This window comes from Pelobates fuscus, chromosome 7 (genome assembly GCF_036172605.1).
Source record: "Pelobates fuscus isolate aPelFus1 chromosome 7, aPelFus1.pri, whole genome shotgun sequence".
Lineage (NCBI taxonomy): Eukaryota > Metazoa > Chordata > Amphibia > Anura > Pelobatidae > Pelobates > Pelobates fuscus.
The window spans coordinates 25269188-25283555 of NC_086323.1; the positions used below are offsets into that span (position 1 = coordinate 25269188).

At 46.9% G+C, this 14368-nt stretch overlaps 1 protein-coding gene across 2 annotated transcripts in view; it reads right to left on the reverse strand.

Annotated features, from left to right (window-relative positions):
- The window catches only part of FAF1 (Fas associated factor 1), a 241721-nt gene extending 227847 nt beyond the window's left edge, over positions 1–13874 (reverse strand). For both annotated transcript variants that reach the window (XM_063427802.1, XM_063427801.1), the window contains exon 1: positions 13633–13874. In XM_063427802.1, the coding sequence (XP_063283872.1) occupies positions 13633–13677 (45 nt within the window). In that variant the 5' untranslated portion in view covers positions 13678–13874. The remainder of the gene's footprint in view (positions 1–13632) is intronic.
- Between the last annotated feature and the right edge of the window lie 494 nt (positions 13875–14368).

Sequence of the window (14368 nt, forward strand, 5' to 3'; positions counted from 1 at the left end):
AGCCATGCGCAGTATACAGAATCCATGCAGACCCCAAGCCATGCACAGTATACAGAATCCATGCAGACCCCAAGCCATGCACAGTATACAGAATCCATGCAGACCCCAAGCCATGCACAGTATACAGAATCCATGCAGACCCCAAGCCATGCACAGTATACAGAATCCATGCAGACCCCAAGCCATGCACAGTATACAGAATCCATGCAGACCCCAAGCCATGCGCAGTACACAGAATCCATGCAGACCCCCAGCCATGCACAGTATACAGAATCCATGCAGACCCCAAGCCATGCACAGTATACAGAATCAATGCAGACCCCAACCCATGCACAGTATACAGAATCCATGCAGACCCCAAGCCATGCACAGTATACAGAATCCATGCAGACCCCAAGCCATGCGCAGTACACAGGATCCATGCAGACCCCAAGCCATGCGCAGTATACAGAATCCATGCAGACCCCAAGGAATGCACAGTATACAGAATCCATGCAGACCCCAAGCCATGCACAGTATACAGAATCCATGCAGACCCCAAGCCATGCACAGTATACAGAATCCATGCAGACCCCAAGCCATGTGCAGTACACAGAATCCATGCAGACCCCAAGCCATGCGCAGTACACAGAATCCATGCAGACCCCAAGCCATGCACAGTATACAGAATCCATGCAGACCCGAAGCCATGCACAGAACAATTTAACTATAAAGAATCAACACAACCCCCAGGTCATGCACAGGAGAATAATACCAAAACTACAGAAATCATGCAGACCCCATGGCATCCACAGGGCAATATAACCAACTATATAGAAGCAATACAGATCCCACATCATGTATAGGACAATACAATTAAAAGGGCACTATAGGCATCAACCCATGGGACTAGCATCCTCCGTGATAAGGGATAAGCCATTGTGCTTTCCCCACGCAAAAGAGGAAGCTGAGATACGGATAAGGGTTGTCACTCATCAACAATACGAATGTAGAAACAAACCTACTTAATTGCTGTACTGTATCCTGTTTTTTTATCCCCCTAAACTATGTTATGGTATCTGTTAATATTGTTCTATTAATGCAAATGTTACGCAAACGTACGCAATGTTTTTGTCAAATACTGTTACAACGATGCAAAAGTCATACATCCATTTTCCTTGTTTATGTTAATACGGTTACCTTGCAGCTAAGGTTTAGCAAATGGATTCGATGTTTTTGAAGAGGTCGACCAATACAAATAATAAAATTAAAAATTAAAAAGGGACACTATAAGCATCAAAACAACATTAGCTTAATGAAGCAGTTTTGGTTTATAGATCGTGCCCCAGCAGTCTCACTGCTTAATTCTATTCGAGATAGATACCGTATATACTCGAGTATAAGCCGAGTTTTTCAGCACATTTTTTGTGCTGAAAAACCCCAACTCGGCTTATACTCGAGTGAATGTCTGTATTATGGCAATTTACATTGCCATAATACAGACAGGGGGCTGGCAGAGAGCTCTTACCTCTCCTGCAGCTCCTGTCAGCTCCCTTTTCCTCCGCGCCAGTCCGTTCAGCACCTCTGTCAGCTCCCAGTGTAAGTCTCGCGAGAGCCGCGGGGTCATAGTGCAGCTCTCGCGAGACTTACAATGTGAGCTGACAGAAGAGCTACACGGACCGGCACGGAGGAGAAGGGAGCTGACAGGAGCTGCAGGAGAGGTAAGTGCTCTCTGACAGCCCACCAGGGAGTGAGAGCCCCCCTCCCTGCCATGTATCAAGCAGGGAGGGGGGGACGAAAAAATAAATAATAATAATAAAATAAAATATTAAAAATAATAATATTAAAAAAAATGTATATAACGAAAAAAATTACAATTATTATAATTAAAAAATAATAATAAAAATGCCCACCCCCCACCAAGGCTCTGCATAACACACACTGCATTCATACATACACACTGTACTCATACACACTGCACTCATACACACTGCACTCATACACACTGCACTCATACACACTGCACTCATACACACTGCACTCATACACACTGCACTCATACACACTGCACTCATACACACTGCACTCATACACACTGCACTCATACACACACACACTGCATCCATTATATACACACACTGTAAATAAAAATTCAATTAATATAATTTTTTTAGGATCTAATTTTATTTAGAAATTTACCAGTAGCTGCTGCATTACCCACCCTAGTCTTATACTCGAGTCAATAAGTTTTCCCAGTATTTTTGGGTAAAATTAGGGGCCTCGGCTTATATTCGGGTCGGCTTATACTCGAGTATATACAGTAGATAGATAGATACAGACAGACAGCTTGTGTTCTAATCCTGTACACGCAATAAATATAAAACATACAAGTGTATCATCTTTCCACATAAAAATAAATTAGATAAGTGCCTGTGTCCCTCATTCTATATAATAATAATAACAATAACAATAATAATAACAACAACAACAACAACAACAACAACAACAACAACCGTATTTTACCAGGAAAGGTACATTCAGATTACTCTGGCTTCCTAGGGATGTTGCTTTCACCCTACATCCAGAGGTTGTTACCATTAGCCAATTTACTACTCATTTCATCTACCTCGGAGGAATGAAGGGCTGAGTCAACCCTGCCGGGATTGGAGCCTGGGAACCCCCCAAGGGTTGAACAGATTCTACTGAGGCATTAGCCCACTAAGCTGTCTCACCGGCCTCTTATGTCCCTGGTGTGCAATAAAAAGAATATCACCAATTAAGTGCCCAGAGTTAACAGCATCAACGTTTCGACTGCTACAAAGGTCTTTGTCAAGCAACGTCATGTCCTTTTCCGCGATGGTCCAATCCAATGCTCCAACATTGGGGGATCTGATGCGCAGCAAGTAAAACATGCGCATTCAAGCATCCCCATAGGAAAGCATTGTATATTTAATGTTTTACTCAGTGGAGGCATCTCTAGTGTGGCTGTTAGCATGAGAAAAAGGCACGGCTGGGGTCATCTTTGGTCATAGGAGAAAAATAAACCTTTTACAAAGGAACAAATGAAGATTATGATAAACCCTATAAAATTAGACTGTGTTTGAGTAAAGCCGATTCCAACTGCATTTAGGAGGATTTTTGTATTAGTGATTAACAAAAACAGATTTTTGTTTAGCATTTTACAGTTTGTCACTGTAATTAATGTATTTGCCTCGTATTCCCACACATTTCTGATTACACTAATCAATGTACACTTTAAAAGGACTGGCTCAAAAAAAGGGCAATACCGCCCTAAGCTCCCCAGTAAGAGACACTAATCGAAGGACACTTTTTTCGGAACCATAGTAACAAGGGAGGACAACAAAAACGGTTACTCTCAAAAATGAGCTTTATGGCTAGTAAAATTACCTATAAATCCAGTCATCATATATGGGATGTAGCAAGACTCAAGGCTCAAGTTGGTAATGAGCGGTTCGTAATGAACAGTGTCCTTTATCTTGCAATATTTTACAGAGTCCATAATGTTAGTAAAAAAAAACAAAAATGCTATTTTTCGTCACATGCAGTAGATGTCACAAAAAAGTTAAATAAATATTGTCAAATATCTAGCAAAATAGTATTTGTAAGGACCCTGAAGGCATAACTAGAAGTATTAATAAAAATGGCAAAAGTATGGAAAAAAGAACGTCTGCATTTAAGCATAATGCCCACATACAATAAATACGGTAAAATCATATATTTCTAAAATAAAGGTATTTGAAACTGCTATAGCAATCTTTATTAATCTCTAGACTGGCAACATGATATTGACAGTGAAATAGTCCATTCATCCATAGTCTATACTGTTCGAAAGCAAGTGGTGAGCTTACAATTTTAGCAACTTTGCAGGCATTATATCAGTATAGAAAGGTTGTTCCGCTACAGGTTGGTAATCATAACTAGAGTATAAATGAGGGTGATTGAGTCTTTATGGACTATTGCATACTGCAAATTTCAAGAAAATAAAATCATTAACACTATTTGTATGTTGAATGGGCTAATAACAACTGGAATGCCCTTTAAGCTAGCAAATGTACAGATTGGAAGACAAAGCCATTTAAAATTAGCTTTCTCTTCTCCTCTTATATGTTACCCCGCCTCCTTATTATTGGGCATCAGATGCACTTTTACCTTTCCGCCACATTAACCCATCTATGACCTGGAACAACTTTTAGTGTACCACGCGTTTTATATTCTATTTGATTTACATATCCAGATGTGGCATATTAAGCCCAAAAACATTCTCTGTTGCCCAAATCAGAAGAATACGCCAAGCACCATCATCACTACAGTTCCTTTCTCATTGGTATAGTCTTATTAATGAAATGTATTAATAGACTTATTGGAACTTTTTACATAGACCAAAATGTACTTATCTTAATAAAGGCCTCTACGATTTCTAGTAAAACGTCATACTCACTGCCCCCAAAGCTGTGACAGCATAAAAAGATATGCAGAAGAGCGCTAAAGGCATTCTAGGCTAGTCTCTTGTACACCAGGGTTAGGCAACCTTTTAGTAGTACTGTTCCAAACAAGATCTTGAAGTCCCATGAAGTGCCGGTCCTATTTTTATTTTACATTGAGGTGTGTATGTTGCTGTATTCCTGCTTGGGCTGCTTGTGGGGTTGTGTGCGTGTATGTGGATTGTCAGTGGTGCTGTGTTTGTGGTGACTGTATGGGCCGTTTGTATTATTTGTACGAGGGGGAGACTTCTGTAAATCTTTGTATATCTAGCAGTGTTGTTGGCTTCCCCGGGGTCCACTGGGGACTGTGCTGGCCAGGTACAGGTCAAGGGCAGGAGCTGCATCGGGTCGCCCTACTCTAGTGTGGATTCCCGGTTCACAAGTAATGGCAGGAAGTGATCAGAGATCACTTCCTCCAAGTTCTGCAATGCATAAATTGAAGATTGTCCCTCCCTACCTTTTTGCATTAACATTTCTGAAGTTCCACTGGGACTCCTGATAGGTCAAAGCCTATTTGCCTCTAGCTGAATTGAGTGCCATAAGTTGCTGACCTCCTGCTCTAGGCACTGTAACCAATCAAAGATAAAAGTAAACCTGTGCACCATTCCAAATCCCTATGCACAATGAAATAATGGAAGTTGACTTCCGGTTGACGGATCGAGGCAAACAGACGCACTACACAGGAGCTCCGTGTCTAATTCGGGGAAAACACTCCTAATCGACGCCGAACTTACCCCCATTAACCACTGCGGGCACGCAGGTACCCCACACAACAAATGGGACGTAAACACAAGAAGAAGGCGACAGAAATAACAGCCCCGGGGCTCACAATCGGGGAGATGTGGAGGCGGACACGCGGCCCGAGTGAAGCCAATATGGCGGCGCTCCATGGAGGCTGCACAGACTACTCGGATGAATACTCCGAAGGAGCAGAGGAGGAATACTTCCCGACTCCAGACCCGAAGCCAAAGCACACCCCAAACTCCACAAGGAAAGACCCGGATGCCGACCTCGTGACCACGGGGGTGCTAAAAGCCCTACTGGCGGATCTGCAACACAATATTCTCACAGACACCGCGGCTTTAAAGGGTGAACTACAGAGCCTGACAGGCCGCATTACGCTGCTAGAGGCCTCCACTCAGGAACATGAGAGCACTATCGCCACACTACAAGGCGAACTGCGGGAACTGCACCGCAAAAACGCGCTGCTGGAACGGCGCCTGGATGCCCAGGAGGACGCTAAAAGGCGATACAATGTCAAGATCAGAGGGCTCCCAGAAGAGCTACCGGAGACAGAAGTCCCGCGCAAGATCGAACGCCTTCTGACCAGCATACTACCTTCAGGTAATCCTATACCTGTCATGCCCACAAATATATTTCGGATCCCTAAATCTGCCAAGGCCCCTAAATCAGCCACAAGGGACACTATCCTCACCTTTAAAAACGGTGTGGACAAAGCGACAGTCCTTACCGCCCTCCGGGGAAAAACCCCCTTACAATTTGAGAGTGCAAAGCTGACATTCTATGGCGACCTGTCGGGGGGTACCCTAGCATGGCGTAGGTCACTCCGACCCCTCACCGCCACACTCCAGCAACACAAGATCCCATATCGCTGGCGGTCCCCCAACTCACTACATGTGCAGCGAGGTGAAACAACCCACCATATTCACGACCCACAAGACGCAGCAGAGCTACTACAGACCCTGGGCCTATCATGGGACTCACTCCTCCAGGCGGGCCCCAAAGCCACCACAACACCGAGTCACAGCTGGAACCCGGCGGGCAGTGCCCCATTCGTGCCTCGAAATCTCACGCCAGTAACATATGCCGCAGTCACCACCTAAACGGAAAGAAGGCACTGTCGCCCCCACTCAGATGTCGCCATCCCCGGACTGCATCGGACCGTGCCACTCACTTCTACTGTACCACCTGGAACCACGGGGACTTCACCAACCATCTAAGGACTTATAGTATCACTCTTTGCTGGGCAACAACACAGATATCATGAGACAATGCCACGAATCAGTCGACAAGCCGAAGTATCTTACACGGGGGACAGACCACTACGTGTGGTCGTGACAACGCAACTTACCTACCATGCCTCGACCACCGAGCGGCTTGGGGAACATTACACGAACCTGAAGTGGATTTTCACCCCATTTGTATACCGGGACACTGTGTTTTCTATGGCTCATACTGCTCACGATACTGTTGCTCCCCCCTGTGCCTACCGACTAGGTTCCCATCTAATGTCTTGACCGCCGGCACACGGTGACACATTGACGTATCGATCACCCAATAACTGCACATAGCCTACACAGCCGCACGCACCCAACAGTCACTCTCCGAACAGACAGAATGACACCGCCCAGCACAATGCTACTAGAGCTTGACCCTTACTAAATTCACCTGCTCCCAAGCCCTTCCCACCCAAGAGTTATGCTTACTGAAGCCAAGCTGTATACTCAGACACCCCACACTAGCCACGAACCCCCACATACACAGTCTTGCACAGGTCCTTCCCCGCACACTACAAGCTCACACAGAGTGTGAACCTGACGGTGCTTGAGGCGTGCGACCAGCACTGCCCCACGCGCGCTAAACCATTGACGCTCTTGCCTGCATATAATTCTCTATAACGCAATGTACATACCTTTCTTACTCTTAGCCCAACTGACGTTATTCTGTACATGTACAACCTAACATACCTTATTGGAACAAGGTCGCTTTAAGCTACCTACCAACTGTCATACCCACTCGCCCATTCCAGTCAGTAAGGTGCAAGCCTAAAAATTTGCTATCTGTACACCTACAACACTACCTTGCCTCACCGCAGCCGTACTCCGCCACACGAGCGGAGCTTTCCCTATGTGTCTCGCCTTTGACTTCTCCACCAGTCAGGCTAGAATTGCTATCTAACATTTTTTACTGTTATCTTTGGTCATTTTGTGTCTTAACATGTCTTGCACAAACGATAATGCATGCACTGATATACCTACTGTAAACCTCTATATGTTCCAAAACAACACACCAGCATGCCTTACGCACTGTCACCGCGGAGAGGAGCACTGACAGCGCTCCTGCCAGGTAGGGAAGGCTGCTCCAAACCGCTGACACCCAGCGGCGGCCGCGACTGCAACCCACTTCTCACGCCTTGTTATGTGTATGGTCGCTGCGAGCTTCACTTATTTTCACTCGTTTTATAGTGGGGCAGACCGCAAACGATACACCTGTATCATTAGCCTATAGGCATGACTACTAGAACAAGCTGGTTTCACATTTAGCATACAACTTGGCCCGCGTTGGTCCTGTTATAAGCGGAATTTAAGCTATATCTGTCTGTTCTAAAGATACAACTTAGCCTAACTCGTTGGAATAACCGTTATTCATTTGCTTTATTTTATGCTACCTTATTTCGTTTATCTTAATTAAGCATGGATCGCTATGTTCGACAATGCAGGTGGATATGTTCACCTATTATAAGCCTGTTTTATAAACCTGTTTTACAAGCTTGTTTTATACACCTGTTCTATAAGACTGTATTCTAAGCCTGTACTATAAACCTGTTTATGCTACCAGAATAGACCCAGCCACTAGCTACAGCACGCTTTAGACTCGCTACAAGTTAACTTACCTAAAAATGAGGCATTGTCACTCAGGAAATGTAATTCTCTGAAAATGTCAATATACTAATCCTGTAATGTGCACTGTTTTTACATTTCCCTCCCTTTTCTTTCTGTACCCCATCTTGTATGCCTCAATAAAAGATAGATTGACAAAAAAAAAGAAATAATGGAAGTTTGTAGTACCACTAAAATAGCCATAAAAGTGTAAGCTCACCTGCTGTGTCAAGGGAAACCTCTAAGGTGAGACCTATACAAACAATTCACCTTGTCGTTTTAAGCTCAAAGGCAAATCCCCACACAGAAAGGGCTAATCCCATGAACCCCTACACACTTATTAACCGCGAAAAGGGAACACATGGTGTAGGCGGCAGCACTGTAACATGGCTGTGTAATACAGAAGCATACCGAAAAGAAACACACACATAATTAAGTCCTGCGCTTAAAGGGATACTATAGTCACCAGAACATTTACAGCTTAATGTAGTTGTTCTGGTGAGTATAATATCTCCCATCAGGCATTTTCATGTAAACACTGCCTTTTCAGAGAAAAGGCAGTGTTTACATTGCCCCTAGGAACGTCTCTAAGTGGCCACTCCTTAGATGGCCACTGGAGGGGCTTCCTGGCTCAGGGCTGCACAGTAAGCAGCCCTGCCATTCAGCGTCTCCACGCTTTGCATGGAGACGCTGAATTTTACTCATAGAGATGCATTGATTCAATGCATCTCTATGAGGAGGTCCTGATTGGCCAAAACGGCATGGGAAAGCATTGGATTGGCTAAAAATCAGCCATTTTGATGATGTCATAAAGGGGTGGAGCCAGCACTGGCAGATCCGCGTGGCGCTGGAAATAAGGTGAGTTTTAAACTTTTATAGGCGGACTAAGGGGGGGGGGGGGGGGGTAAGCCACCTATATGGTGAGTTTAGCACTATAGGGTCAGGAATACATGTTTGTGTTCCTGACCCCATAGTGATCGTTTAAAATCCCACTACTCTTGGGCAGCAACAAAAGCTATAGCATTGGCTGATGCAAAGTACTGCTTCCAAAGAGCACTGGGAGTTTGAGGGATAGTAATCATTTCACCTCAATGAGTTGGTCATAGTGCCTGTAGTAGTCCCCTGACATTGTCCCAACATTCAGTGTTAAAACAATTTTGAATTGTTTAACAATGAAAGAGACACCGGATGCCCACAGTGAAACTCAAAAGCAGACTTGAGCAGTATTTCATAAAGAAAATATATTTATTAAATATTGACAAGTAGAGACCACTTTAATATGCATAGTCAGTTTAGGCAGTCCCCCTGCTGGAAGCACTGTGGACACCTTTTGCGGCCATGTGACTGCTCTTTTAGAGAGGTCACATGACCCCTGTGGGGCTTTAATTGCAGTCCTTTCTAAGAAGATAGCTGAACGCCGGTGGGGGAACAGCGGAGATCGGTAAGTACATGGAGAGGGAGGGAGGCTTCCGATGCTCTGCTCTACACTGCCGGGCTCCATGTGGAGCAATCCAAAAGTAATCGCTCCAGCGAGAGCGATCACTCGGGTGCCCGGCAGTAAGGGGGGGTATTCCACTATGCCTTGACATCGAGGCATCGTGCAATACCCTTAGATTGGCTGGAAGCGATCACGAAATTTGCCGCGGACGTAAACATCGTTAACGACCGCTTTTTGTCTGACGTACCCTGTACGTCCATGGTCATTAAGGGGTTAAAGTGCACCTGTCATAGGCCCACTGATTATGCTCTAATAAAATAAGATTGTGCTTGCAAAAATGCCAGAGAAATGTATCGATTATAAATGACTACACTTTCAAAATATGGTCCACTTTTCAATCATCTATGCCAAGAACTGGTGAGCAGGAGAAACTATATACAGGCAGTTTTACTGCTTACGGTCACAGAATATATGGTGCATGCCCTGTAGTTGCTGTGGTATCCCTCGAATACAATGATCCTCACTTCTTTTTTTGTACTAAGATACACTTAAGTAATACAAAGGCTTCCTAATCACATCTACATTATTTTATCTTTTTTACGGTCATCAGCAGCTAATAAATGTCACATTTACTTGAAGCCTTACTACAGATAACGCATACTTCCAGCCAAATTACCTTATTATTTTAAATTAATTGCCAAGTGGGAAATCAGTTTTAATGCTAACATAATTCACAGACACAGAGTCATGGGGGATAAAAAGTACTCTCTCTTTGAATTCTATGGTTTTACATATCAGAACATAATAACAATTAGCTATCTGTTCCTTGGCAGGTCTTAAATTTAGGTAAATACAACCTCAGATGGACAACACATGACACATTACACCATGTCATTATTTAACAAAAATAAAGCCAAAATAGAGAAGCCATGTGTGGAAAACGGAGTACACCCTTACTGCTTCCATAGTAATTAGATGACTAAGTAGCAGATAGGTTCTGCTAATCAAATGCCCTTGATTAACTTATCATCAGCAAGTGTGGCCACCTCTATATAAGTTTTAGCAGTTTGCAGATCTGGGGCATTCAGGTGTGTGTTGACACGATGCCAAGGACAAGAGACGTCAGCAATGATCTTAGAGAAGCAATTGTTGCTGCCCATCAAACTGGGAAGGAGTATAAGACTATTTCCAAAGAATTTAAAGTCCTTCACAAACAGTAAGGATAGTATTAGACTAATGACAGTTGCAAGAAAGGAAATGGTTGGTTTAGAAGGGATGCCAAGACAAAACCTCTTTGCTCTACAAAGAACATGGCAGCACAGCTTGAGTTTGCAAAGTTGCACCTGAACAAACCACAAGACTTTTGGAACAAAATCCTTTGGACAGATGAGACCAAAGTGGAGATGTTTGTGCTGATATGCTGTATTTTCACCAAACACCTCATACCAACTGTCAAGCACAGTGGTGGAGGGATGGTGATTTGGGTTTGTTTTGCAGCCACAGGAGCTGGGAACCTTGCCGTCACTGAGTTGACCATGAACTCCACTGTCTACCAAAAGCATTCTAGAGTCAAATGTAAAGCCAGGTGTGTGACAGCTACAGCTTGGCCGAAATTGGGTCATGTAATAGGACAATGATCCCAAGCACACCAGAATATCTACAACAGAATGGCTGAAAAAGAATTGAAACAATGTGTTTCAATGGCCCAGTCAAATTCCAGATCCCAACCCGATTGAAATGCTCTGGTGGGGCCTGAAGAGAGCTGTGAATGAACATATGCCAGTAAACCTAAATGAACTGGAGCAACATTGTGGAGGAATTTTGGCCCACTCTTCTCTCCTACAATGTGAGAGACTGATCAAGTCATACAGAGAACGATTATGTCAAGTCATTGCTGCTAAAGGTGGTTATACAAGCTAATGAATCATGGGGTGCGTGTCATGCATTGATAAATGGGATTACCCAAAACGTTTGTACTATATGTCCTTGTAAATAAATATTTTTGTAGAACTTGGTGTGCACAATTGCAATAGTTTGCGCTGCCCTCATTTTTTCTCTTTTTTTTGTGGACTCTGCACACCAGAGAGGATAAACCAAGAAACACAAAGTAAATGTCATTGTTGCAATAAAAGTATCAAGAAGAGGCACAGAGAGCTCTGGTCACCAAGCATTAAAATGGAGTGTTCACTCGAGGGTTCCCAATTGAGACGAAATAAGTTATTCACAAAAGGCATATTGGGTCATTTCAGCTGAAGTGGATTTGGCTGCCATTCAGTCAGGTGATGACATCAGCCAAACCTCTGCAAATGCATCTACTAACAGCTGACGTCCAACCAAATTCCCCTCATACTTTTTAGTTACTTCCTGACACAAACAAGGGGAATTCCAACCGGAATCCTTAAATCACCCCCTTTATCATACGATTCTCCAAAATACAATCCATGACAGTGACGGCTATAATTTAACATGAAACTTGCTGAAGATTCTTAGCCCAGACAGAGCTGCTGATCCACTCTGAATTCCGTGATAAATCACATTTTTATACTGTTTGTCAGTACGTGGAAAGAGCTGGCCAGTATCCTGTATAATTACATGATTTTGTTTCATAATAAATTAGTTTCATGATTTTATGAAAGACACAGAGCCAAATTAAAATCCATATACAACAAAAGGAGAGTCAGTTAATTACAAAGGTGCTCCAAAACAAATGATTTGATTAAAATGTTTGCAACATGTGAATTCTACAAACTGCAGAGCAGTTTAAAGGGACACTATAGTCACCAAAGCAACTTTAGCTTAATGAAGCAGTTTTGGGGTATAGATCATGCCCCTGTGGTCTCAATGCTCAATTCTCTGCCATTTAGGAGTTAAAACACTTTGTTTATACAGCCCTAGTTACACCTCCCTGCGTGTGACCTGCACTGCCTTCCGAAACACTTCCTGCAATAAGTCATCTAACGTTTACACTTCTGTTAATTTCAGGGTTAGCCCGGCTGTGGTGGGAGTTGATTTCAGGGTTGGCCCGGCTGTGGTGGGAGGTTGATTTCAGGGTTAGCTGTGATGGGAGTTGATTTCTCGGTTAGCTCTGCACGGTGACCTCTCCTGCCCCCCCCCTCTCCTGCCCCTGGTTCCTGTCCCCCACCCCCTCCCTCCTGCCCCTGGTTCCTGTCCCCCCCCCCCTCCCTCCTGCCCCTCGGTTCCTGTCCCCCCCCTCCCTCCTGCCCCTCGGTTCCTGTCCCCCCCCCTCCCTCCTGCCCCTCGGTTCCTGTCCCCCCCCCTCCCTCCTGCCCCTCGGTTCCTGTCCCCCCCCATCCCTCCTGCCCCTCGGTTCCTGTCCCCCCCCCATCCCTCCTGCCCCTCGGTTCCTGTCCCCCCCCCTCCCTCCTGCCCCTCGGTTCCTGTCCCCCCCTCCCTCCTGCCCCTCGGTTCCTGTCCCCCCCCCTCCCTCCTGCCCCTCGGTTCCTGTCCCCCCCTTCCCTCCTGCCCCTCGGTTCCTGTCCCCCCCCTCCCTCCTGCCCCTCGGTTCCTGTCCCCCCCCTCCCTCCTGCCCCTCGGTTCCTGTCCCCCCCCTCCCTCCTGCCCCTCGGTTCCTGTCCCCCCCCTCCCTCCTGCCCCTCGGTTCCTGTCCCCCCCCCTCCCTCCTGCCCCTCGGTTCCTGTCCCCCCCCTCCCTCCTGCCCCTCGGTTCCTGTCCCCCCCCCTCCCTCCTGCCCCTCGGTTCCTGTCCCCCCCCCTCCCTCCTGCCCCTCGGCTCCTGCCCCACCTCCCCCCTCCTGCCCCTCGGCTCCTGCCCCACCTCCCCCCTCCTGCCCCACCTCCCCCCTCCTGCCCCACCTCCCCTGCCCCTCGGCTCCTGCCCCACCTCCCCCCTCCTGCCCCTCGGCTCCTGCCCCACCTCCCCCTCGGCTCCTGCCCCACCTCCCCCTCGGCTCCTGCCCCACCTCCCCCTCGGCTCCTGCCCCCTCCTCTCCCTCCCTCCTCTACTGTCCCCCCCTCCCCCTTCTCCTGACCCTCCTCTCCTGTCCCCCCGGTTCTTGTCCCCCCTCCCCCTCCTCTCCTGTCTCCCTCCCCTCCTGTCCCCCCGGTTCCCGTACCTGGAAGTCGGCCAGGATCATCTCTCGGTCCGTGTTGGAGGCCATGTCAGCCCGAGGAAGGATGCTGTCCGGGTGTCGGCTCTCAGATCATGAACCCGCACTCGGGGCCCCCAGTCCCGGGGCCTGTCCTGTCCTGGGTGCTCGGCTCGCGGCTGGCTGGCTGGAAGTGCTGGGCCTGCTCTCTGTGTCTCCGCTCTCTGCTCTCCCTCCGCCGCACGGCGCTGTCGCACATTTTGCTCGTCACTGGGGTCGCAATGACAGGCAGTTTGCGGCCGTCTGTGTCACGTGACGTGTTAGTCCGCTCGGGCGCCATGACAGCTGAGGGCGGAAGTGATCTCTCTGAGTGTCTCTCTGAGTGCATTAGATCAGCCATCAGAGACACAGGGGGGGGGTTAGTGTGCCTGGGTGAGTTGGGAGGGGGGTTAGTGTGTCTGGGTGAGTTGGGGGGGGGGAGGGGGTTAGTGTGTCTGGGTGAGTTGGGGGGGGGAGGGGGTTAGTGTGTCTGGGTGAGTTGGGGGGGGGGTTAGTGTGTCTGGGTGAGTTGGGGAGGGAGGGGGGGGGGTTAGTGTGTCTGGGTGAGTTGGGGGGGGGGTTAGTGTGTCTGGGTGAGTTGGGGGGGGGGGGGTTAGTGTGTCTGGGTGAGTTGGGGGGAGGGGGGGTTAGTGTGTCTGGGTGAGTTGGGGGGGAGGGGGGTTAGTGTGCCTGGGTGAGTTGGGGGGGGAGGGGGGTGAGTTGG